Raw genomic sequence first — 25,457 nt, forward strand, 5'->3', positions numbered from 1 at the left:
AATACAAGCATATAAGAATACAAGCTTTTGTAATAAGAATACGAGCTATTGTAAGTACCTATTCCAACAATAATTTAGGGGGTGTTTGGTTGGCTCTCTTGGAATGGATTGGAATGGATTTGCTCCATTCCAATGTTTGGTTGGAGTCTTTTGGAATGAAGTTAGATACCCAATGGATTCTAACTCCATTCCATCCCCCTAGAATCTCATACCCAACTTCCACCCTTGGTATCAAACTCCATTCCACCCTTTTACAATTTTAAGATGAACCAAACAAGTTTATGAGGGAATGGATTTAGAACCCCATATCATTATGGATTCATATTCCAATCCATTCCACTCCATGTTATTAAACCAAACGTCCCCTTAATTCTTCTTCAGTATGACATCTTTTCAAGATACGACTGAACAACTTGTTAAAACCAAGGCTCTCTTTTAATCGTCCAAGATGAGCAACTGAATTCTTGAACAAATGCCACATGCATAATCTATGCTTTGAATGTGGAAAACACACTTTAATAGCATTTGACATTGCTTTAGATTGATCCGTCATAATAGTTTTGGGCTGAATACCTCCCATTGACTTCAAGAAAGTACCATACAACCACTCAAACGATTCAGTGCACTCATTCAACATTAACCCTACGCCGAACAAACAAATTCGAGTATGATTGTTAATCCCAACAAATGGCGCACTAATCATATCGTATTTATTCGTACAATAGGTTCCATCATTTCCAAGAAGCTCATAATAAGCTTCATAATCCTGCCTCATTATCTTATCCCTAAAAAATACACTTACTAAAGCATTATTCTCATCCAACTCGAAATCGTAATAAAAATCCTCCTCACTTGCGGCCCTCTGCTTCAAAATATTTATAAGAGTATTACAATCTGTAACATCAAACTTCTTTTTCCCTGCCTTTTTTATAGCAGTCGCAACATCACCATACTCAAAACCAACTATAGCAGAACTCCCCGCCTCCTTTGCCAATGACCTCATCCCATCAGCTAAACGAATACCATTGCTTTGCAAATGCAAAAGGTATTTAACTGAAATAGAATCAACCTTTCTGTGACATCTTAAATGGTGAACTTCATTAGGATGACAAAACTCATGATTATGAATCATATCATGTCGTACACACTCATATTTACCATCAATAATCTTAAAAAACATCATTGCCTTACAATGAGTCCTCCGATCCAACTTTGTATACTTTTTACCCACAACTCCCTTGTTGGCTTAGTACCCTATTTAAAACAACAAAACTCTCTCCCAATAACATCACCTTTGGTAGTTTTCCTCAAATTAGAAAGTCAAATACCAAAGCACTTAATAAATGAATATCTACGATAAGCTTCATAAGCATCATTCTCTGAATCAACTTTAAGTCCAATCAATTCTGATTGTTCAGATTCAACCCATGCATCTTTGGTACCTAGAAGCATATCAAATACACATTCAACCCATGCTACAAATATTAAACCAGATTTGTTAGAGTACATGTAAAAATAATACGAGAACACAATTTAAGCGCTTAAAAATACGAGCTATTACTAAAAGAACAGAAGCTTTAAAATACCATCACTTAAGAATACGAGCTATTATAACAAGAATACGAGCTAATGAAAAAAATAATACGAGAACACGAGCTAATTAAAACACTTCTCGAGCTTAAAATACTGTGATTTTGACCTTAATTTATAGGTGCTTGAAAAGCTAAATTAGTAAGGATAAGGCAGATAAATTCTTTCGATGGTTGATTTGCTTAGAAAATGACCTTGTTTTACGATCAAGTTGAGTTCAAAGAATCAACTTTTGAGCAATTATTTAAGTTAGATAATTACCAAGTTAGTTAAGTTGGATAATTACCGAGTTTCTGATGTTTAATTAAAGTGTAATATAGATTGGGTTAGTAAGAATATATTCTGGATTTACATGTCGAATTGTCGATGCAAGCTGATTAGATGGAGAATACGAGCTTTTATAAATAGAACACGAGCTTAAAATACAAGCACATAAGAATACGAGCTATTGTAATACGAATACGAGCTAATGTTAAATAATGCGAGAACACAAATTAAACGCTTAAAAATACGAGCTTTTATAAATAGAACACAAGCTTAAATACAAGCACATAAGAATATGAGCTATTGTAATAAGAATACGAGCTAACGTTGAAATAATACGAGAACACAAATTAAGCGCTTAAAAATATGAGCTTTTATAAATAGAACACGAGCTTAAAATACAAGCACATAAGAATACGAACTATCGTAATAAGAATACGAGCTAATGTTAAAATAATACGAGAACACGAGCTAATTGAGACACTTATCGATCTTTACGTATTAAACCAGACTTGTAAGACGCTAAAGTTTGATAACATATTAATCGCTTAAAAATACGAGCTTTTACTAAAAGAACACGAGCTTAAAAAAACAAGCACATAAGAATACGACTTACTAAGATAAGAATACGAGCTATTGTTAAAACAATACAAGAACACAAATTAATCGCTTGAAAATACGAGCTTTTATAAAAAGATTACGAGCTTAAAAATTTACCTTGACAGGGTGACGCAATATCTATTTGTCTTTCCAACACCATTGAATCAGAGGTAAATGTTTCAATTGCCATTAAAGTTTCATGCTCCTTCGAAGTTCCATGTTCCATTGATGACGATACAATTGAAGTTTCATCCGCCATCGAAGCTTCATCCGCCATTGATGATAAAAATTTATTAAATCCTTACCGATTTTGATTGAAGGAAGAGAGATATAATGGTTGATATAACAATGATATAACATTGTACATCCAGTTGTATAGTCTTGGAACTGCACAAGTTGTGGGTTCAAACTTTATGAGCGTCAATTTTTTTCTTTTTCCACATTTTATGATTCAATTAATCTAATGCTGGATTGGAAAAACTATCAGACCGCCACCACTCGCCCTCGTCTTTTGTATTGTACTATTACCCAATTTCATAGTATTGTTTTTCCAATTCAAATAGGTTATGCTTCAATTAATATTGATGGAGAAATATAAAAGTTTTAGTTTTTTTAGTTCCACAAAAGTATGATATACACTTATTTTTTTCCTTTAAAATTAGAAAATTTTATCATATTCCAATTTTCAAACCAATTAATTATTTGTACGTAGGGTGCATTAAATTTCACTTTTTTTATGGTTCAAATAAATTTTTCATCGTGTATATAAGATAGGTCAATTGGCTCTATTGAAAAGTACACCCACTGCCTTTTGAATCCTGGGTCCGCCACTGGTTGACATTTGACAATAACAAAACATGCAAGGTGCAACCGTTAGGTAGTTCATTCGTCCTCGACGACATTCAGATCAGTTGATCCCCGCGCTTTAAAACAGACAAAATCAAACCCATAACAAATCACGAGCTTCAACAATGGCGGTCGTCACACCATTGTCCAAATACAAGCTTGTATTTTTAGGCGATCAATCCGTCGGTAAAACTAGTATCATCACTCGCTTTATGTACGACAAATTCGACACCACTTACCAGGTCTCTTTTCCTTTTTCCTTTTTCCTTCAGGATTCATTTTTTCTCATTTTCATTTGCGTACCATTGTTTAATTTTGCATGACCTAATTGATTCATCTAGGTTAGATTGTTGATTTGGAACCGTATTTTAGGTTGATCTTGATTAGATTGGGAAATTGTTGGATGTGCCAGCCTATTTTATCTTTCTTAGGAATGATTATTGTGCTTGAGAGTCACTGCCGCCCCCGAGATCTCGGGGGCCCTGTGCAGAATTTTATAGCGAGGCCCTAAATTAGTATTGTCCATACTCCATATCTTTCAAAGAGCTTGGTCCAATGTTTTATATCGAATGAAAAAAATTAATAACAATTACTTTATGAAAAATTTTGTTTTTGGTTTGAGATTAATTTATTTTCTTTTAACTTTTCAATATATTATAAACAAAATAAATATCTCATTTATTTTTTTAACTAATCCCTATCAAATTACCGAAGATGTCTTAGTTTAGTGGTTGAGACGGACCTATTGTGGGTCTCAGGTTCGAATCCCCCCTCCCCTGAAAGTCCCCAACTCTTTTGCCACTGCTCCACTACATCTTGTTGCTTGCATTTGTGTCAAACGAATTATATAATATATAACGTGTAATTGTGCCCCCAAATTTCGGGGGCCCTGTGCGGGTGCACGAGCTGCACACCCTAAAGGCGGCCCTGGTGAGAGTCTCTTCAAACAATGGTGGAGCCGGGTTTTAAAGTTTGATCAACTAAAACATATGGAATACTCCCTCCAATTCTTAGGAATTGCTTCGTTTATTTAAAATAGTCGTCACAAATCTTAAAAGTGGGAAATTTCAAAGACTTAGAGGTAGTAGTTCGGAAATGCGGGCTGAATTTGTAACTTAATAGGGTAACTCTCTTTTGTTTCGTTTTAAGTATGTACAAGCCGACAATCTTTCACATGTACAATTTGCTTTTTCACTTTTTGTATTTTTCAACAATTAGTCTCATTGTAGACAGGTATATCGTCTAAAGATGTAGACAGTCAAATAATCTCATTTTTGCATGAATAATAGCCCCCACATCCCACTTGTTGTTTGTCTTATTATGTAAGTGGTCACATATTTGACATGTCTGCAACTTTAGACGGATAGTGTCCGTCTAAAGTGAGATTTTGTGATTTTTGAAAGCATGTTATTTCTAATATCTTTGATTTTTGTGTCAAAAGCAAACGTAAAGAATTGATCGAATGAAAAAAATTAATAACAATTACTTTATGAAAAATTTTGTTTTTGGTTTGAGATTAATTTATTTTCTTTTAACTTTTCAATATATTATAAACAAAATAAATATCTCATTTATTTTTTTTAACTAATCCCTATCAAATTACCGAAGATGTCTTAGTTTAGTGGTTGAGACGGACCTATTGTGGGCAATAGGTCTTAGGTTCGAATCCCCCCTCCTCTTTATGGTAATGCGACTATGTGCAAAAAAAAAAAAAAAAAAAAAAAAAAAACTAATCCCTATTAAATTAATATACCACATATTACATGAGGGTTAAATTAAAGATAAAGGTGGTATATTTGGCTTAGTTGCAAACAAAATAAATGGTAAATCTAAGAAGTAGAAGACCATTAATAGTTAAGTGGGTCCCACAATGTAAAAATGAAACAAAATGGTCATGCGGGGAGTCGAACATGGATTGTGCCTGAAAGTCCCCAACTCTTTTGCCACTGCTCCACTACATCTTGTTGCTTGCATTTGTGTCAAACGAATTATATAATATATAACGTGTAATTGGGCCCCCAAATTTCGGGGGCCCTGTGCGGGTGCACGGGCTGCACACCCTAAAGGCGGCCCTGGTGAGAGTCTCTTCAAACAATGGTGGAGCCGGGTTTTAAAGTTTGATCAACTAAAACATATGGAATACTCCCTCCAATTCTTAGGAATTGCTTCGTTTATTTAAAATAGTCGTCACAAATCTTAAAAGTGGGAAATTTCAAAGACTTAGAGGTAGTAGTTCGGAAATGCGGGCTGAATTTGTAACTTAATAGGGTAACTCTCTTTTGTTTCGTTTTAAGCATGTACAAGCCGACCACATGTACAATTTGCTTTTTCACTTTTTGTATTTTTCAACAATTAGTCTCATTGTAGACAGGTATATCGTCTAAAGATGTAGACAGTCAAATAATCTCATTTTTGCATGAATAATAGCCCCCACATCCCACTTGTTGTTTGTCTTATTATGTAAGTGGTCACATATTTGACATGTCTGCAACTTTAGACGGATAGTGTCCGTCTAAAGTGAGATTTTGTGATTTTTGAAAGCATGTTATTTCTAATATCTTTGATTTTTGTGTCAAAAGCAAACGTAAAGAATTGATCGGGACAAAGGGAATATCTCCTTTTTTTACTAAAATGATTTCAATTATTTTATATGCTTAGGGCCTTAGAGGGTCGACATCCCCTGCTAGCCTCCCGCCCTCCCTTGATCCATCACTGGTTTGAGATGGTTTCGTAAGTTTGAGAAGTCGGGTTGTAGGCTCAAATTCCTTTTTTATATTTTGTTTTATTTGCACCACATGACTTCCAATAGTTCCAAGCCTAAAAAATTTACCCTTGGGACCCTTTTAATAGTTAACACACTCTTCTATGAAGCAATGCTCGCAAAGTTTTTTGGTACCTTGATATTTGATATTGAACATAAATGAGTACTCGTATTAATCAGAAGTTCCGAATAAGAGGGTGGGTGTGATAGTGAAATGAGTAACTTTAATAATCCTTTGCAACTCACAGGCTCTAGTCTTACGATTTTAGTTAGGTTACTTCATATTGTTGACATTGTTACAGAATAATCTTAAAACCACTTGCTTAGACTGCCTTTTTTTTTTTTTTTTTTTTCTGAGTAAACTTAGGCTGCCCTTCTTATACTTAAATTATGGACTGATACAATTCGATGAGAATCAATTCAGCAAGTTGAAATTTTGTTTTGGAGTTTTTAGATTTGAATAAGTTTTATTATTCTGGAGGCATTTCACAATTGAAGTGTGTCAAAAAAAGATGACATATTGAGAGTTCGGCTTACAAAATCTAATAAAAATTGCGGTCTGCCTTTTCTTGGAGGTCGATCATCACCCTATGTTATGGGTTATGCGTATTCTTATAATTCTTGGTTTGATTGCTTTGTCATGCTTATTCACAGTACAAATTAATACTATGCATCGTCATTTGAGTTCAGGCTACTATTGGCATAGACTTCTTGTCAAAGACAATGTATCTTGAAGATCGAACAGTGCGGTTGCAACTCTGGTAGGATGCTTTTCTTTCCTCTTAAATCGGTCCGAATCAATTTGAGAAAATTTGCAAATTTGTTTTTTTTTTTTTTGGTACATAGAAAATTTGCAAATTTGTAACGTGCTCCTTATGCAATCTGAGCTGACATTTTCTCATAGGAGACAAAACACAGGAATTTGAATTTTATGTTCTTTGATTTGATTGAATGCCAGTTATTTGGGACAAACATAACAAATTAACCTGTAAACGTACATTTTGTTATCCCTAGCTTGCTGCCTATCACTAACTTATTTAAAATGTACTGCAGGGATACTGCTGGACAGGAAAGGTTTCGGAGTTTAATTCCTAGCTACATCAGAGATTCATCTGTTGCTGTAGTCGTCTATGATGTTGCCAGTGAGTGCCACAGACTTCTGATGTTAATCTTGGGGTTTATTGACTTCGACATTGCATAGATATTTCCTGATCATATGTGAATAATGTGATACATGATACCCTGACAATATTTTTTCAAAATTTAGTACATTTGCATAAGTCCAGGAAAAATATAGATGGATTTGGATTTTGCCTCACTAATATGTTGGGATTAATATTGTGGCAACTGTTTTCCTGCAGATAGGCAGTCATTTCTGAACACAACAAAATGGTTTGAGGAAGTAAGAACAGAACGTGGAAGCGACGTGATTATTGTCCTAGTCGGGAATAAAACTGATCTAGTTGAAAAAAGGTATAATTCTTGTTTATGTTAAGTTTGTATCTTTTCCCTGTTGATTTGCCTCACAATCACATTGATGTTTTCAAACCACTATCCCTATCAGTTGACTCCCTATCCCCATATATTCAGCGATAAAGGCTTTTTTTGCCGGTTCTACTAGCTCTTATTCCGTGACTACTAATAACTAGGATAGATATCTGTAATGTGCATCATAAGTTCACTGCTTTAATGAGTAGAATCATGGCACGTGTTGTTAAAATCCTAGTCAATTATGGTTATATTTATTGCCATTGAACAGGCAAGTCTCTATAGACGAAGGAGATAGCAAGGCTCGCGAATCAGGGGCGATGTTCCTTGAGACTAGCGCAAAAGCAGGTTTCCACATCAAGGTATACTTGTGTTGAGGTTTTGTATGTACTTGATACTTTGTATCTAATATGCTGCATTAAAATTACCCCATTGGATGTGGTTCGTCCATCCCACAAAAGAAGCGGGTCCGGACAATGCATTTTCAAAAAGTTACATAGTCGCAACCTGTGAACGCATCCCAGGCATGCATGTCCAGCGGCCAAAAAAAATTAATTGGTCCTGGGTTGTGTTTAAGCCTACATGTAATCACCTCTAATTAAAATGAACTTGTAACAGCCTTTGTTTCGCAAGATCGCCTCCGCCTTGCCAGGAATGGAAACACTTTCATCGTTTAAACAGGAGAATATGGTTGATGTCAACTTGAAATCTCACAACAACGCGTCATCCCAATCGAAACAATCGGGAGTTGGTTGCATGTGCTAAGTGGTGGTGAGGTCCAGGTGAAGTAGTTTTAAAATGGAAATGAGATTTGTGACCTATTTGTTATAATTGTGTATTAATGATAAATGGACATATTGTATTTGATTTTAAAATGTCATTATATAGAGTATGCCTGTTTGTCATGTACTCTGTTGCATTCAGATATCATTTTTCCAGTTGCACCATACAAATAGTTGATGAGCTTTGAAGAAAACATCTGCTCGGATCGATTGTTTTAATTTTATGGCATTGCTCAAATCAAACAACTGAATTTTAGATGTTTGATTTATATGATCCTCAACACTGCACCCCCGATTGTTTTATAAAGGTTTTTAAGTCCCTGTGACTGTATCTTGAATCAGCATCAGCCAAATTTCTCATTCAATAATTAGATCAGGCTGTGATGATCGATTTTCAGTTCATGACGAAAAGCAAGACTAAGACTAAAACCAATACTTTATACTATTCAACGTTGCGAAAATTTTGTTTGGGATTATGAAGAGTCAATTAGGGCGAGAACACCCAAGAGGAGGAGAGGGTCTTTTTAAAACTCTTAAACACTTTAGACAACACTTAGATGAAAGGAGAAGTTGATACTTTAGACAACACTTAGATGAAAGGAGAAGTTGATACTTAGAACTATAGAGTTAGAAGTATTCAACAACGATTCAGCAAGCAGAAGTCCCAGTGTACTCAACTGTTGTTTTTGAAGTTAAAACGTGAGTTTAGAGTGGCCGCGGAAATAAAACGAAATAGACACGACAAACGATGTTTTTAAAACTGGTTCGTTCACTACTCCGCGACCTACGTCCAGCGCTATTTTTATTAAACGTCTTAGAAGTAACTCGTACAAACTAAGACCACCCCGTATAATAAAACAACTCCCCAACCTACTCCGGTTGCTATTGCTTAAAAGCTACTCCGCTTCCAAGATTTTTGCTTTGGGCTACTCCGCCGAAAGACTCCGTGCGTAAAGCTACTCCGCCATAAGACTTTTGCTTTGGGCTACTCCGCCGAAAGACTTCATGCTCAAAAGCTACTCCGCTTCGAAGACTTCATGCTTAAGATAACTCTATCCTAAGACTTTGGTTTGGTTCTACCCGGTTGTTACAAGACTCCACTTATCTCAATGTTGTTCACACAATTGAACAGAGGAGATAAAGTTTAAGTACAAACACGATATCCTCGAACTCAATTAAACGACTAGGTGCAACACAAGAACTCAATAAAAGACTCAAAGAGAAAAAACAAACTTGCAAAATGTGACTCAATAATTGTTAAGTGATAAACGATTTTGCAAAGTTAATTTACTCGATAAAGCTTAAGTCTTTTTTTCAATTTTAAACTCGTTGTTGCACACTTGTAAAAATGAATAAGCAAGGTATTTATAAATGTCCAAATAGTATACTTTACACATTAAAATATCTCACACACCATTAGTCCAAATGATAAAAATAATGTAAATAGTTTGCTTGGGCAACATGCACAAGTCACCGAAATTCTTCTCCAAGTAACCGAGTATTCTTCCTCAAGAAACCGTTGTATACTCAAGCAAGAAATCAGGTTAGTGCACACACAAATATGGGTTGAGTTTTTCATCAAGAAACAAGCATAAATGGTTGTGTTTATGGGAACCATAAACATTTTCATAAATGTAAAAGCAAACAACCCATTTATAAAAAGTGTCTTATTGTGCAAACAAACTTCTTTAGCAAGATATTGAAAGCTCTATTTTCTTCAAAAACATCGAAACATTTTCAGAAATCTATTTGTGAACATTGAAAGCATTTTAACAATAGTTCAAATATTTTTGAAATATTTCTTTGAAAAAGGAGTCAAAAGTAACAGTTGACTGAACTGTTGTTTTTGCACCTAGACATAAATTCGAGTTAAAGATTTCCTTACAACACATGACTTTAACATTATTGACAATCTTCATCTTTGATCTTGTTGATGATTTTTTTTATAACCTTAAATTGATAATTGAAATTTCATACTATATGGTTAAAACTTAAGAGGCACACAATTAAATAACAATGAGATTAATTTGTCTTAAGGCATCATCAACATTAACCAATCAAATTGGATTTCTTCAATTTCCCCCTTTGATGATGGCAAGACAAATAAAATTGAGTGTGTCATTCCCCCTTAATCCATAGTCAAGGTTAACAAGTCAAAACATGATCAAAATAAGATGCATATATACATGGTCATTGAAATTTGGTCAAACTTTTAATTAGCCTAAGTAGAACATTTAATTGCCAAGTTAACATAATTACGGTGAACGCAGGCCTAAGAGTTATTGAATCACCACCTGCAATTTTAAACAACTTCCCCCTCTTGACATCATCAAGTAGGAAGAATACATAGTTTAAACAAATTGTTCAACAATTAACAACATAACCAACATTAGCAAATAATATCACAAACATAAAGCCAAGGCAAAAAGAGATTAGAAAGGCTTTGTTTTGATTAGGCATTAGGCATGGTTATGGCAAAAGGTTTGGCAAAAGATAGGCTTAGGCACGGTTTTGAGCAAGAAATTAATCATCCACTTCTTCGGTTTGTTCTTTGACTATGACCGTAGTATAGAATTGAACAATCTTCGCTAAATAAACTAGATTATAGAGATTAAGAAGACTCTACCACTTTTGTGCTTGAATTGGATCTTTAAAGAACTTAAAAGCGGTGGACGAATCATACCATTCGAGTTCATAGCGGCGGTCTGACTTAAAGTTTCCTTGAATGACATGCTTGCAACAAGCAAAGATCAACTTTGGAAAGCGATAATCACGAAGAATCTCGAGTGCCTTGGTTTTGTTCTCATCGAGAGGTTGCGCAATAACAATCATGTCACTATTAGATTCATCATCAACTTCTTTTGCCACTTCCTCCATTTTCCTTTTCCTTGAGGTCAACAGAGTGAGAACTCTTTTAGCTTTGCCTTTCGGTTTGGGAACGGATTCTTCTTTGAACAACTCATCATCCTCAAAGACGACATTCAATTTTTCCTTATCAACCTCCGTTTACACAACCTTTGTCTCACACACGGTTTTTCCTCTTCCATTTCTCCTTTGAGTTACTACCATATCCTTCAACATTACATCACTACTCACACTCTCTTTTGATTTTGATTTTGATTTTGATTTCCCATCACTCTTCTCAACCGATTTCTCAACACTCTTTTCTTTTTCCTCGCCTTTTTCAATTGATTTTTCAACAATATTTTCTTTTTCTTTTTCCATGCTTTTCTCATTTTCCTCTCCTTCTTTTTCATTTTTCTCTCCTTCAATTTCGACTTCCTCACCAACAATCTCCTTTTCTTTTTCATTTTCCTTATCAACAACAACATTAATTTCCTCAATTTCTTGAAACATTGGAGTACCATCATCATCAACTTCACCAACAACCCTTGAGCTACCATCTTCACCCTCGGTTTCGGTTGCATGTGGCATATTCAAATCGAATTTCTGATTGAAAACCCGAGTTGAAAATCTCCTAGCTTCGGACGCTGTTTTAGGGCGATTAGCAACTGATTTCCTTCTCGGCATTGGGGCTTTTGGTACAAAGACTCTAGGTTTCTTTGGTGGTTTTTGATTTTGGACAAATTGGGAACCAAGACTTTCGGTATATGATTTAACCGATGAAGCTTTCGGTCTATATGAGTCTCGGATTTCCTTCAAAGTTTTAGGTTTAGTTAATTTTCGAGGCATTACTTTTATAGTGAAAGTAAACGTAACGGTTGGGAAGGGTATGCTTTTGACAGTTTTGGAGAATAATTGGGAAGATGGAGTTTTTTGAAAATTTGAAAAGTGAAAAGTGGATTTATCATTTAAATGTTGAAAATTTACATGTAGTAAATGAGGTGGAGGTGAATAGTGTTTTGCATTTATTGGATTGGTTAAGAGGTGGAGTGTGCAGCCGGTTTTGAGAGGTTTGGGTGGCTATTTGCATGGGTAATAGGTAAAGTGTGATATGATGGATAATGATGGTAATTGAGTGGCTCCATGTGAACAATATACTTACCCATTGAATTTACATGCAAATTAATCATTTAACTCATTGAGTAAAATTAACACATAATCACTTATATTAAAACATGTAAACATCTACTCTAGTCAATCATATAGGGCAAGTTGTCATGAAATTTTTATGAGGAATCCAACAAACCAATTTCCAACCGAAGTTTTACGAATTGTTCTCTTTCAAGCGGTTTTGTAAAAATATCAGCTTTTTTATTTTCCGTTCTATAAAATTTAAGACGAATTGACCTTTTTCCACGTGATCACGTAAGAAATGATGTCTTATGTCAATATGCTTAGTCCTTGAGTGTTGTATAGGGTTCTTTGAAATGTTAACGACACTTTTATTATCACATAAAATAAGAGTTGAATCAAAGATAATATCATAGTCCCTTAGTTGTTGTCGAACCCAAAGAATTTGCGCGCAACATAATGCGGCACTTACGTACTCTTTTTCGGCGGTGGAAAGAGCAACGGTGTTTTGTTTCTTAGACGCTTATGAGATAAAAAACGGACCTAAGAAAGTAGTACTCCGGGATGTACTCTTTCGATCAACAACGCTTCAGGCATAATCCGCATCCGAGTATCCTAAAAGCTCAAAAGGAAAATGTGAGGGGTACCAAAGATACAAATTAGACGTTCCAACCAAGTACCTAAGAATACATTTTACGGCAATGAAATGCGATTCTCTAGGACTAGCTTGAAACGAGCACATAGACATACACTATATAAAATCCAGACGACTAGCGCTCAAATAAAGTAATGAACCGATCATACCTCGATACATCATTTCATCAACTTTCTTACCATTCTCATCTTTGTCAAGTTTGATGGATGAAACCATTGGTCTAGAGAAAGGGTTTGAATTAGTCATACCGAACTTACATAGAATCTCCTTTATGTACTTATGTTGATGAATCATCACACCATCTTGTGTTTGCTTGATTTGAAGCCCAAGGAAGAAGCCTAGCTCTCCCATCATACTCATTTCAAACTCAGATTTCATTAGTTCCGAAAAGTAAAAATAAAGGAGTTCATTAGTTGCACCAAATATTATGTCATCGACATAAATCTGTACAATCAAATGTTCACCACACTGTGACTCTATGAACAATGTTTTATCAACCGATCCACGCACAAAACCATTTTCCAAAAAAAAATTTGACAAGCGATCATACCAAGCTCATGGAGCTTCTTTTAAACCATAAAACGCATTGTCCAATTTAAAAACATGGTTTGGAAAATCATTTTTCATAAAACCCGGTGGTTGCTCCACAAAGACTTTATCTTCTAAATAACCATTTAGAAAAGCCGTTTTGACATCCATTTGAAAAGGTTTGATGCCTTTATGAGTCACAAAATCTATTAGCATACGTATAGCTTCAAGCCTAGCTACCGGTACGAAGGTTTAATTATAATCAATACCTTCTTGTTGTTTAAATCCTTGCACCACTAGTCTAGCTTTATTCCTTACGGTATTACCCGAATCATCAAGCTTATTGCGAAAGACCCATTTAGTACCAATCACGGTACAATCAGTAGGTCTCGGGACAAGATGCCATACCTCATTCCTTTTGAATTTATTAAGTTCCTCTTGCATTTCCATCACCCAACTCAGATCTTCAAGTGCCATGGTGATGTTCTCCGGTTCAATTTGTGAGAGGAACACATGAAATGCAAAGAAATTGTTGAGGGACGATCTTGTTTTCCTTCCCAAATTCAAGTCACTGGTCAAGTTTGAAAGGGGGTGAGATTTTTGGTGTTTCCACTTCTTTGGTACGATTAAGGATGGTGAGGCTTCTTGGGGTTCTAAAATAACAGTAACATCAACTGTTACTTCTGGTTCATTTTGTGTTTGAGGGTTTATTTCTATTTCTTCATTTTGTTCAATTGTTCCCTCATTCCCCCTGGATGTCGTAGCCTCATTTTGTGGTGTAAGTGGATCTGTTCCCCCTGTCTCTTGGCCAGTTCCTTCAATCAACGTTGCTCCGACTGTTGGTTCTACTCCACTTGTTCGTTTTCTTCGTGTACACCATCCATGTCATGTCGGATCATTCCAAGCTCATAGTCCTCATCATCTTCATCATCCTCTTCCTGTGTATTAGAATGAAAAAGACTAGACTCACCAAATATGACATGCACACTTTCTTCCATTTTCATGGTTCATTTATTATACACTTTATAAGCCTTGCTACGATCATAATTACCAACAAATACGACCTCATCATTACAAGCATCGAATTTACCCAAATTATCCTTTCCATTTTTGTGAACAAAACATTTGCTTCCAAAGCATTTCAAATAGGATATATTAGGTTTTCTTCCTTTAGGAAACACGTAGGGTGTTTTGTTAAGCATTTTTCGGATCATAACACGGTTATAAATGTGACATGATGTGTTGACGGCCTTCGGCCCAAAATCCTTTGGCAACTTACTACTAATGAGTATAGTCCTAGCCATGTTTTCAAGTGTACGGGTTCATATGCTCTACAACCCCGTTTTGTTGAGGTGTAGCATGCGCGGAAAAGTTATGGCTAATACCGTGCTCATCACAATAAGAAATAAATGAGGAATTTTCAAACTCGGTTCCATGGTCGGATCTCAAAGATATGAGCTTTTTATCAAACTTGTTTTAGACCTTTTTCAACCAAATTAAAAATTCATCAAATACTTCATCTTTAGAACTCAAGTAGAGAAGCCAAACAAATTGTGAAAAATTGTCAACAATCACACATAAGAAACGACTACCTCATTTACTTCTTACACGCATTGGACCACATAAATCAATATGAAGTAACTCAAGAGATTTTGAGATACTAACGAACTTTTTGGATTTAAAGGAGCTTTTTACTTGTTTTCCTTTAGTACAATCATCACATAAGCTATTAAAGTCGAATTTTATGTTATGAATGCCGTCGACTAAGTCAAGTCGCTTAAGGGTATTCAATGTTCTAGCATTTACGTGACCTAATCTTTTATGCCAAAGCCAAGGGTCGTTCTTTTTCAAATCACTCATACAAGACACGGTACGACTAGACAAAGCAAAAAGATTAGTCAATTAAACATCTTTAACACGTTTTCCTTCTAAAACAATTTCCCTTGTATTACCATCTAGGACACGACATTCACTAGCACAAAATTCAACAATATTACCATTATCACACAATTGAGATATGCTAAGGAGAATGCTTCAAAACTTTGACAAGCAACACTTTGTCGACACATTATGACGATGACTTACCAACCTTCCGGATTGCAATAATTTCACCTTCTTATTGTCACCAAATGTCACGGTGCCATGATTGTAGGCTTCTAGTGAGAGGAATTGGTTTTTACTTCCCGTCATACGACGTGAACATCCACTATCCAAGTACCAATTGTTGCGGCCTCTCACTAATGCCTATAAGAAATCAAGAGGTTAGGTTAGGAACCCAAACAAGTTTGGATCCCTTTTTGTGAGTTGCATTGTTAATCAAATCTTTTCGAACCCACGCCTTTTTAGCACCCTTGATGTTCTTATTTAAGTCGTTTAATCTTTTAGGACAACCACTAAAATCATGATCGGTATGACCACAGAAATTGCAAACAATATACTCGGGAAGACCTGCATATTTTCTCCTTCGAAAATCAGTCTTGCTTGGTTTCTGGTTTCGAAAGCCACAGTTCACTGTACTTTTGCTTTTGAAACCGTTTCAGATTTTTGGGACTGATTTATGAGAGAGTTTAAAACAGTTTGGCTACCTTCCCATTTCCTGTAAAATTCATTTGCATCATGCAACTCTTTGGTCAATGTTTCAATTTTAGCAAGATGGTCAAGATTTAGTTGTCCTACTTTGTCAAAAGCGGATTTAGCATGACTACATTCATCACTAAGCAACAAAGCAATTTGTTCGAGTTGTTTATTATCATGTCGACACGAGGTAAGGTCAGCTAGCAATGAGTCTCGTTCTTTAATCAAAATATCAACTTGAATAATCAAAGACTCGTTTTCTTTTTCAGCATCAGAAATAACAGTAGAGGGTATTTTGACGAGCTAGCAATGTTCGTGAGAACAAGGTTTTCTTTTCTCAATTTCTCAATTTCCTTTTTGAGTGATGGAATGATGTTAGTTTCTTTTAACTCGTCTAGACATTCTCTAAGACCAACATTCTCTTTGGCAACATCCTCAATTTGAGTTTGCATATCATAGAGTTTATCATTTTTAGCTAGGCACTTGTCAAGTACGTCATCAAACATCAAACAAAGCTTATCTTTAGAAAGAGTTCTAACCTTGTTCTTGAGATTAATTACCTCGGTGTCGGAGTCATCACTAGAGTCGTCGGAGTGAGCCAGAAGACATAGTGCGGTTCTTTCTTTGAAGACTTGGGTCCGTCAAGATCAAGACGAATGGTCATACAAACTTTGGCATTTAATTCTTCCTCAAGGACTTCATCCTCATCGGAATCAGATACACCCCATATTGCAGACATGACTTTCTGCTTAAAATCTTTCTTTGTAAAATCTCATTTATCTTTAGATTTAAACTCATTCCACTTGGGGCAATCTTTGATAAGGTGACATTCTCACCACATTTGAAACAAGCCACCGTGGAATAAGATCTTTTCTTTTGAAAACGTTTTTTCACTAGAATTGTTGAACTTCTTAAGATTGTGACTATTGATCATATCCGCCATGTTACGTGAGTACATGGCTTGTTCGTCATCTCCATCATCTTCCTCATCACTTGAGGTTGATTTGAGAGCGAAACCTCTAACTTTGGAACATTCACCCGAACGCTTTACGACACTTAACTCGTGTGCAATGAGTGAGCCCATTAGTTCATTGAGGGACAATTTACATAGATCTTTAGCCTCCTCAATAGCCGTCACCTTCAGTTGCCATTTGTTTTTAAAACTAATTCGGTCACTACTCTGCGACCTATGTCCAGCGCTATTTTATTAAATTTCTTAGAAGTGACTTATACAAACTAACACCATCCCGAATAATAAAACAACTCCCCAACCTACTCCAGTTTCTATTGCTTAAAAGCTATTCCGCTTCCAAGACTTTTGCTTTGGGCTACTCCGCCGAAAGACTCCGTTCTTAAAGCTAATCCGCAATAAGACTTTTACTTTGGGCTACTCCGCCAAAAGACTTTATGCTCAAAAGCTACTCCGCTTCGAAGACTTCATGCTTAAGATAACCCTATCCTAAGACTTTGGTTTGGTTCTACCTGGTTGTTACAAGACTCCACTTATCTCAAGGTTGTTCACACAATTGAACGGAGGAGATAAAGTTTAAGTACAAACACGGAATCCTCGAACTCAATTAAACGACTAGGTGCCACAACAACTCAATAAAAGACTCAAAGAGAAAAAAACAAACTTGCAAAATGTGACTCAATAATTGTTAAGTGATAAACGATTTTGCAAAGTTAATTTACTCGATAAAGCTTATGTTTTTTTTTCGGTTTTAAACTCGTTGTTGCACACTTGTAAAAATGAATTAAGCAAGGTATTTATAATGTCCAAGTAGTATACTTTACACATTAAAACGTCTCACACACCATTAGTCCAAGTGATAAAAATAATGTAAATAGTTTGCTTGGGCAACATGCACATGTCACCGAAATTCTTCTCCAAGTAACCTAGTATTCTTCAAGAAACCGTTGTATACTCAAGCAAGAAATCAGGTTAGTGCACACACAAATATGGGTTGGGTTTTTCATCAAGAAACAAGCATAAATGGTTGTATTTATGAGAACTATAAACATTTCCATAAATGTAAAATCATACAACCCATTTATAGAAAGTGTCTTATTGTGCAAGCAAACTTCTTTAGCAAGACATTGAAAGCTCTATTTTCTTCAAAGACATCAAAACATTTTCAAAAAACTATTCGTGAACATTGAAAGCATTTTAACATTAGTTCAAATATTTTCGAAATATTTCTTTGAAGAACGAGTCAAAAGTAACAATTGACTGAACTGTTATTTTTGCACCTAGACATAAATTCGAGTTAAAGATCTCCTTACAACACATGACTTTAACACTATTGACAATCCTCGTGTTTGATCTTCTTGATGACTTTCTTGATAACCTTGAATTGATAATTGAAGCTTCATGCTACATGGTAAAAACTTAAGAGGCACACAAATAAATAACAATAAGATTAATTTGTCAAGGCATCATCAACATTAACTAATCAAATTGGGTTTCTTCAGATTATATATGAATTCAAGGAACATAAGATAAAGAGTTAGGACAACTGGACAATGCTCAACCATGGATGTAGCCGACTTGTCGAACTCTTAGAGTCAAGTAGCCGACTTGTCGAACTCTTAGAGTCAAGTAGATCAATACTAAGGTTCCCATACTCGACCTGTGAGCATGAAAAGACCATGCGTCAGTTCATCATTTAACAGTTAAGCACACTCTAAAGCGACTCATGACTGTATTTTTGGTAGAACTTTTCTGTTCACCAGCAACGATGTAGAAGCACCATCAACGATGTTAACGGGTTTTGGTAACTTGGTATGCATAGAAAAAAAAAAGGAAGAAGATTAAAGCAAAGAGCTTACAGAATTGAGAAGAGGATGACTACATGTCCCGAGTCGAACAAACTCCGGCGCTTACATTTTCTCCCTCTGTTTTCATGACCGCATTCTAGTCCTTGTTTTTCTGCCAGGGCATGGTCTTATTAATGTGAGTTTAGCTAGAACAAATTTTAAAATATTTTGATTTTAATTAGTCACCCACTCACCTTGATGTACTTATTTAGAATTCACCCAGAATATTTCGAAACAGTTTACAGATAATGCACATAGAAAAGTTTATAGTTATGTCCTGTTTGTTCAAATAGCTCAAATGTAGTATCAAACTTGAGTCACACGAGGATGAGATTCATCAAAGGCTGTATTAGTTTAACACCCATCTGAAAGCTGTTCTGTCTACGCAATGGCTTCTGCAAGGAGAAAAACAGTGTCAACGTAAACATACACAATTAACGACATTGGTTGATAAGTTGATTATCAACCTAGCAAAGCTAACCAGACTTCGACTGACTCGTACCAGAAACTATACGATAGAATTGTATGTCTGAAGCAGACGTGAATTCAAATGACCTTCTCTGTCCCAACTCGGAAGACAGCGTACTCAGATGATCCGCCTACGAGGTCTAGAGGTCTAGCTTAGACCTGACAAAACTAACCTGACACGAATAAGACGTGTAACCTGAAATGGTGAACCTGAATTGGCCCCGCCTGATCTCTACCACTTTTGAACTAACCCACCATCCCAAAATGTCCAGATAATAGCTCACTTGAGACATATCTGACCCAAAATGATCAGACATGAATGCAAACATACGTGAAATGATCATAAGCAAATGCAAACATATACTCGAATTGATTAGAAACTGAATTTGACCGGTTTACCAGGTTTGAATAATGTACAGTAGTCATCTGAAGTCAGAGGGTGAAAATTGAAAAGTAGAGAATCAGAAGAACTCACAGTTAATGCAGGGCCAGAGCTGGGCCCGTGCAAGCGGTGCGGCCGCACAAGGCCCCCGATTTGAAGGGGCCCAATCAGGTGACACAGCTGTTATTGTTTCATATATATATGGGTTTTTCTAATAGGATAAGAAAACTAAAAATGAAAGAATTAAATGATGTTTTTATGGGAAATTGAAATATTCTATTACTTTTACTTTTCTTTACAATAAATACATTTAATTCTTTTCTTTTTTAGTTTTCTTATCCTATGCCTAGTGGGCATAGGCCTAAGCATAGGTTAGAAAAACCGTATATATATTTAGACGCACATCATCAGCATAATGGTCAATTGTTCGATTCCCTTTGCAAGTTATTTTTGGTTAAATTTTAACAGCATAATGGTCAATTGTTCGATTCCCTTTGCAAGTTATTTTTGGTTAAATTTTAATAAATTAAATTTTCAGCAAAATATGGTTAGGAGGAATCGAACCTGGGTTTTCACGTTTCTTGAAAGACTAACTAGCCATTATGCCACATATTTATTAATGTTAAGTTGAAAATGATCTTGTTTTGTATTCTGTTTTCTTCTAGAAATGAGGAATAAGCACTCATGTAAAAATTCTCCATAATATTTTTTTTTGACAACAATATAATATAGTAATAGTATGAGATGCAACTGAATTGGTGGGGGCGAGGCTGAAATAACAATGTCGTATAAATTAGTATGTCGGATGCTAAAATGGGTTGTGAGAAACTGTTCCGATTGTGCCAAGTGCAAAGCATGAAGCAAGGCTTTGGCCGATGCATATAGGAAGGATGGTGCCAAAAAATTATCACTTCTATATCTGAGTTGTTCATTAACAATTAACTGGAATAGTGCTTTACTCGTGCGCTGTGGCGCCCTAGCTGAATTTTAATTTTGTTCATTAACAATTAAAACCTGTTATTTTCATTTTTTCTTCCAGTAATGTGGTAATGGGCCTCTTTTTAAAATTTCGCACAAGGCCCCCAAAAGTTCTGGGACGGCCCTGAGTTAATGCAATGTCGGTTTTAATGTTGCCACAAGTATCACGATTAGTTTCCAAAACATCAGTAGATCCCTGCTCGATATCCACTTTGACTACGAAAGGCGGAAATGAATCTGAAATATCCATATCAACAGTCGGACCCTCTAACTGTGATCCAAATTGCGCAATGTTTGCTCCTGTAGCTTCCTCAGTCAACACCAAGAGATGGCAATATTCCTGTTCCTCAACATGCATACCCTTCCAATCCTCAACATTTTAGACCCCTTTTGTTAGTCGAGTTCAATATCGAAACAATCTTAATTAATTTTGCGTTCTTAAATACTCTAGCTAATGAATGTTGTATTGTTTAGTTTCACAGTACTGCTCAATTACGTCCATTATATTGCATAAGTAATTCGTCTACTTGTACTTAGACAACTAGGGTTGGGATAATTCTCCCCAAACTCGAAATACAAGAGACCTCGTATTGTAAATACTACCCCTTCCATAATAGTATATATGTCGTTTGAGGTTTTGTCGTTTTTTATTTTTTACATGACGTTTTGCTATTTTCTAGGTTTAATTTAGAGTGTTTCTAGACCTTGTAACTTCCAAAGTAATTGATATGAGTCATATGACAGTTGTACAATGTAACTTGCAACCATATTTGTAGAAGGAGATGAAGAGCCACACTTTATCATGGAAAAATGAGAAAATAAAGGACAAAAACTAGGGCAGAGTACAGATCGGGTATCCTATCCAAAGTGTTAGTTCAGATCGGATATCCATATTAAAAATTCTGAAATTAGATATCCAATATCCAAACCAAATATATCGGATATCCAATGTTCGGGTATCCAAAATAATCGGATCGGATGCGGATATCCATCGGATATCCTTACTTTTGAATTTACTTTAAAATTAAGTTTAAAACACGATTATATTTATAGTCTTACATGATGATTTTCTTTAGTATTCTTAATCCAATGTTCTCGACATAAAATTTTACGTACCACTTAATTATTTCTCTAATATTTTAAACATTAATTAAGTTGTTGTATCAAATAAAATTTTATTTTCTCGAAATTATACTAGAAAAACATAGTTTCGGATCGGATCGGATATCCAAATGTTTTAATTCTAATATCCATATCCAAACCAAAACCAAAGATTTCGGATCAGATATCCAAACCAAACTTAACTTTCGGATCAGATATCCAAAAATTCGGATAGGATCCGGATCGGATATCGGATCAGTTTGGATAATCGGATTTTTTGCTCAGCCCTAACAAAAACGTGTACTGTAGTGTAGTTCCAAAGCTATGAATGATTCCCTATTTAATGCCATAATTATGAGTAAATAATTTCTTAATAAGTGTATTTTGGTCTAAAACGTCATATATACTATTGTGGAGGGAGTAGTTAGTAGTAGTCTAGTATTTTATTTACGTCGGAAAAAACAGAAAAGACCAAAAATATGTGGAATTATTTTTTAGTGTATTGGCTACTGTTTAGTGAGGTGCCAATTATCTAATTGGTTGACTTTAGACCACATGAAGACATGTGGTGGGCTTTGTCTTTAGGTCCATGATGAGTGACTAATTGTTGGCCATTGTTTGGGTCACGTGAGAAGCCAAATGAAATTAGAGCTGTTCATGGGTCATACCGCCCGAAAACCTGGCCTATCCGGCCCTTATTTTTAGCTGGCTTGGATACAAAATTTTCTAAAATAATGGGTCGTGGATTGGACAAGCCCGGCCCAATTAAGTAAATGGGCTGGACACGGACACGAGTTTTTGCAAACGGGCCAACTCGCCCGGCCCACTAAAAACATAAGATAATAAACTTTATATTTATTTATGTATATTAATTGTTTTATATTATAAATAATGATTTTTTAAAATTTAAGAAAATAAAACATATTTTCTCCATGCTAATTAAAATTTGATTGTCTTTCCAATAGGCGCATATATTCAAAATACCACTAATTACTGTGTATCACAAGTTACAATAATGTATATGTCTAATCTTTATCTATACCCTTATATGTTTTATTTCACTATCCATATGACCATATATATATATATATATATATATATATATATATATATATATATATATATATATATATATATATATATATATATATATATATATATATAGATTCGGGATCCTATGAAACCACTAATATAATGAGAATTGTGAGAACCTCTCATAATCCTTAGATTTTAGACAAATAACGGACTGGGATTAAACTTATTTTGAGAGTTGTCCAACCCGTCTCACCATCTAAATCTAATTTTCCATCATTATACGTTTTACACTTTCTCCCTCCTTCTTCATCAGCCTCTTTCATTCTTCTTTCTTCATTCTCTTTGATTTCCAGCACCGCCATTACTGTGATTTCGAACAAATTATTATGTACATCAGACTTCAACTTTGCTTCCTTCTTCGTTCTCCCTGATTTCATCATCAATTTTTCTTATTTTGAGCAGATTACAATTTAGGTAATTCAATTTCCCCAATTTATTTCTTATTCCTCAATTTTTATGAGCAAATTAGTTGATTAGGGTTGCATTCCTAATTTTATTCTACTTTTTTTATTGAAGAATGTCGCCTCTTCCGAAGCTCCGTTCATCGCTGCACACAAAACAGTCACTCTCAAGCATCTCAAATCTGTCGTTGAACATCTCCTCGTTTCCATTGATATCTACAATGAAGGATCATCGTATAATCTTTCTCTCTCTCTCAGTTATCTTTAATTTGATTTACATAGATTTTATTTACTAATATTCTATTAAGGTGTAGGTACAGTATAATTGTTCTTCCATTTTTATCTTTTTGTTTATAAGTTTTGCTGGAGATTTATATTGTAGATTGTGAATTTACATAACTGTGATAAAATTTTGGTGTGGTCAGGTTGTGGATGCCAATTGATGTTCTCTAGTTTTGTTTGGTGTTATCAGTTGACCGCATTAGAAAACGGATGAGATATATATAAAAGAAAAACAGCTTGCTAGGAACAGGAGGTATTAAATTCTTTCTCTCTTTCTTCACCTTCATCTCAATCACAATCATATATCTCGATGTTTATAGCAGTTCGTTTCTATAATCCTAATTCACCATGTTTGTATTTATCCTTTTTTACTAATTCTCATTGAATTGAAGCAAACAATAGTCTTTGTCTCGTTGATTTGTAGAAGTCCGATAAATCGTTCTTGTTTCGCCTTCATTTGTTGCAGTATTTTGGATTTCACTAAGCAAGTTACAATTTATGAATATGATTTTATGAACAAGTTATTGTCTAAGACCGTCTTATAGTAAGGTCGACCTACTTACTCCGTCATTTGTGTAGCTCAAACAGTTTTCAAATGAAGCAATTTGAGCTTACTCTTTAACAATGAGCTGTTGATACTTACATGTTCAGGAGTTGTTTTAAGTATCTGGATAATGAACTAACTCTTGGAAACTGAACTAAATCTTGGAAACTGAGGCATTGACGAGTGTAGTTTGCTAGCAAAATCATTATGCATCAACTTTGTATGATATCATGTCATTGTAGTATAGCAAACAAGAGCACATTCATTTCTATGATTTTCGTGTTGGCTAAAAATTGTTGATGTTGATCGTATTTCAAGGAATTCAAGAATTGAAATTCTTGAATCTTGCTTGATACGATTTTGGGGGATTAATCGTCAAGTTTGTTAGTTATGAAATTACGAATATTTCTTAAATTATATGCACTCAGTTTCAAGAGAAAAAAAATCAGCAAATATGACTAAATTATAGTCTGAATTTGAGAAGTAAAGCTACTTTTCTTAGAAGACAAAATAAAACTGGAAGAGTGACATTGCAGCTTCAGTGTATTAATATGACTCAATACTGTGGCCACCCGGCATTGCAGCTTCAGTGTATTAATTATCCAAATGGTCATTACCCGTTTCTGAAAATTGGAAGCGTGCACATTTAATGTATTTACCGGCCTTTTTTATGTAACTACAACCCATTTTAGTCTATCTACTACATATCTTACTATCATGTGAAAAACATTTCAGTGTACTTATGTCACCCTTCTCCCATCGTTTGTCCCAATTATAATGGTTAGGATTTGGGGTGCATAGACTTCTCAATGCATGAAGTAGTCTTGTAGATGAATGAAAAAGCAATCTATGTGCATCAAATAACCATGTACATGCATGAAATATGTGTGTTATATGGGCATGAAATAAGATTATTTGTGCATGAAATAAGGTTATATGTGCATAAAATAAGGCTATATGTGCATTAAAAAGTTCTCCAGTTGCATCTTCTAACTATTGTTGGTTAAAGACGTTAATTTTAAGTTAAGCCCGTTCTCATCATAAGGGAAAGGGTTTAGGATTGGATTAGGAGGCCTGGGAACCGCCTAATCCAACTTTAAACCCCTTCCCTTGCTAAATTTTAGGACATTATTCCCCTTGTTTTAATCCATTTCCCTAAAAAAGGGTTCACTCTTCTCTTTAGGGTTGTCTTTTGGTATTGTTGTCGTTCGAATGAAAATAAGGGAAAGGGTTTATGCTTAGATTAGGCGGGTCCGCGTAGCGGCCTGCCTAATCCAACCCTAAACCCTTTTTCGTCCTAAATTTTAGGACATTATTCCCCTAGTT

The 25,457-nt window shown here is 35.2% G+C and overlaps 2 protein-coding genes across 2 annotated transcripts; one reads left to right on the forward strand and one right to left on the reverse strand.

Moving 5' to 3' along the window:
• Nucleotides 1–349: 349 nt before the first annotated feature.
• LOC141628678 (protein FAR1-RELATED SEQUENCE 5-like) lies at nt 350–1,183 on the reverse strand. The gene has a single exon (XM_074441784.1). The coding sequence runs from the start codon at nt 1,181–1,183 to the stop codon at nt 350–352; it is 834 nt and encodes a 277-aa protein (XP_074297885.1).
• Nucleotides 1,184–3,190: 2,007 nt separating this feature from the next.
• LOC141634012 (ras-related protein RABH1e-like) lies at nt 3,191–8,453 on the forward strand. Its single transcript, XM_074446343.1, has 6 exons — nt 3,191–3,542; nt 6,752–6,822; nt 7,115–7,203; nt 7,423–7,534; nt 7,821–7,911; nt 8,168–8,453. The coding sequence occupies exons 1-6, from the start codon at nt 3,426–3,428 to the stop codon at nt 8,312–8,314; spliced, it is 627 nt and encodes a 208-aa protein (XP_074302444.1). The 5' UTR covers nt 3,191–3,425; the 3' UTR covers nt 8,315–8,453.
• Nucleotides 8,454–25,457: the final 17,004 nt, after the last annotated feature.

The sequence above is a fragment of the Silene latifolia genome, chromosome Y (assembly GCF_048544455.1).
Source record: "Silene latifolia isolate original U9 population chromosome Y, ASM4854445v1, whole genome shotgun sequence".
Lineage (NCBI taxonomy): Eukaryota > Viridiplantae > Streptophyta > Magnoliopsida > Caryophyllales > Caryophyllaceae > Silene > Silene latifolia.

Bases quoted from the DNA above. Each gene is read 5' to 3' on its own strand.
- LOC141628678 (XM_074441784.1), bottom strand. From the start codon at position 1,183: ATGATGTTTTTTAAGATTATTGATGGTAAATATGAGTGTGTACGACAT.
- LOC141634012 (XM_074446343.1), top strand. From the start codon at position 3,426: ATGGCGGTCGTCACACCATTGTCCAAATACAAGCTTGTATTTTTAGGC. The intron at 7,204-7,422 runs GTGAGTGCCACA...GTTTTCCTGCAG, and splicing joins AGTCGTCTATGATGTTGCCA to ATAGGCAGTCATTTCTGAAC. The intron at 7,912-8,167 runs GTATACTTGTGT...AACTTGTAACAG, and splicing joins AAGCAGGTTTCCACATCAAG to CCTTTGTTTCGCAAGATCGC.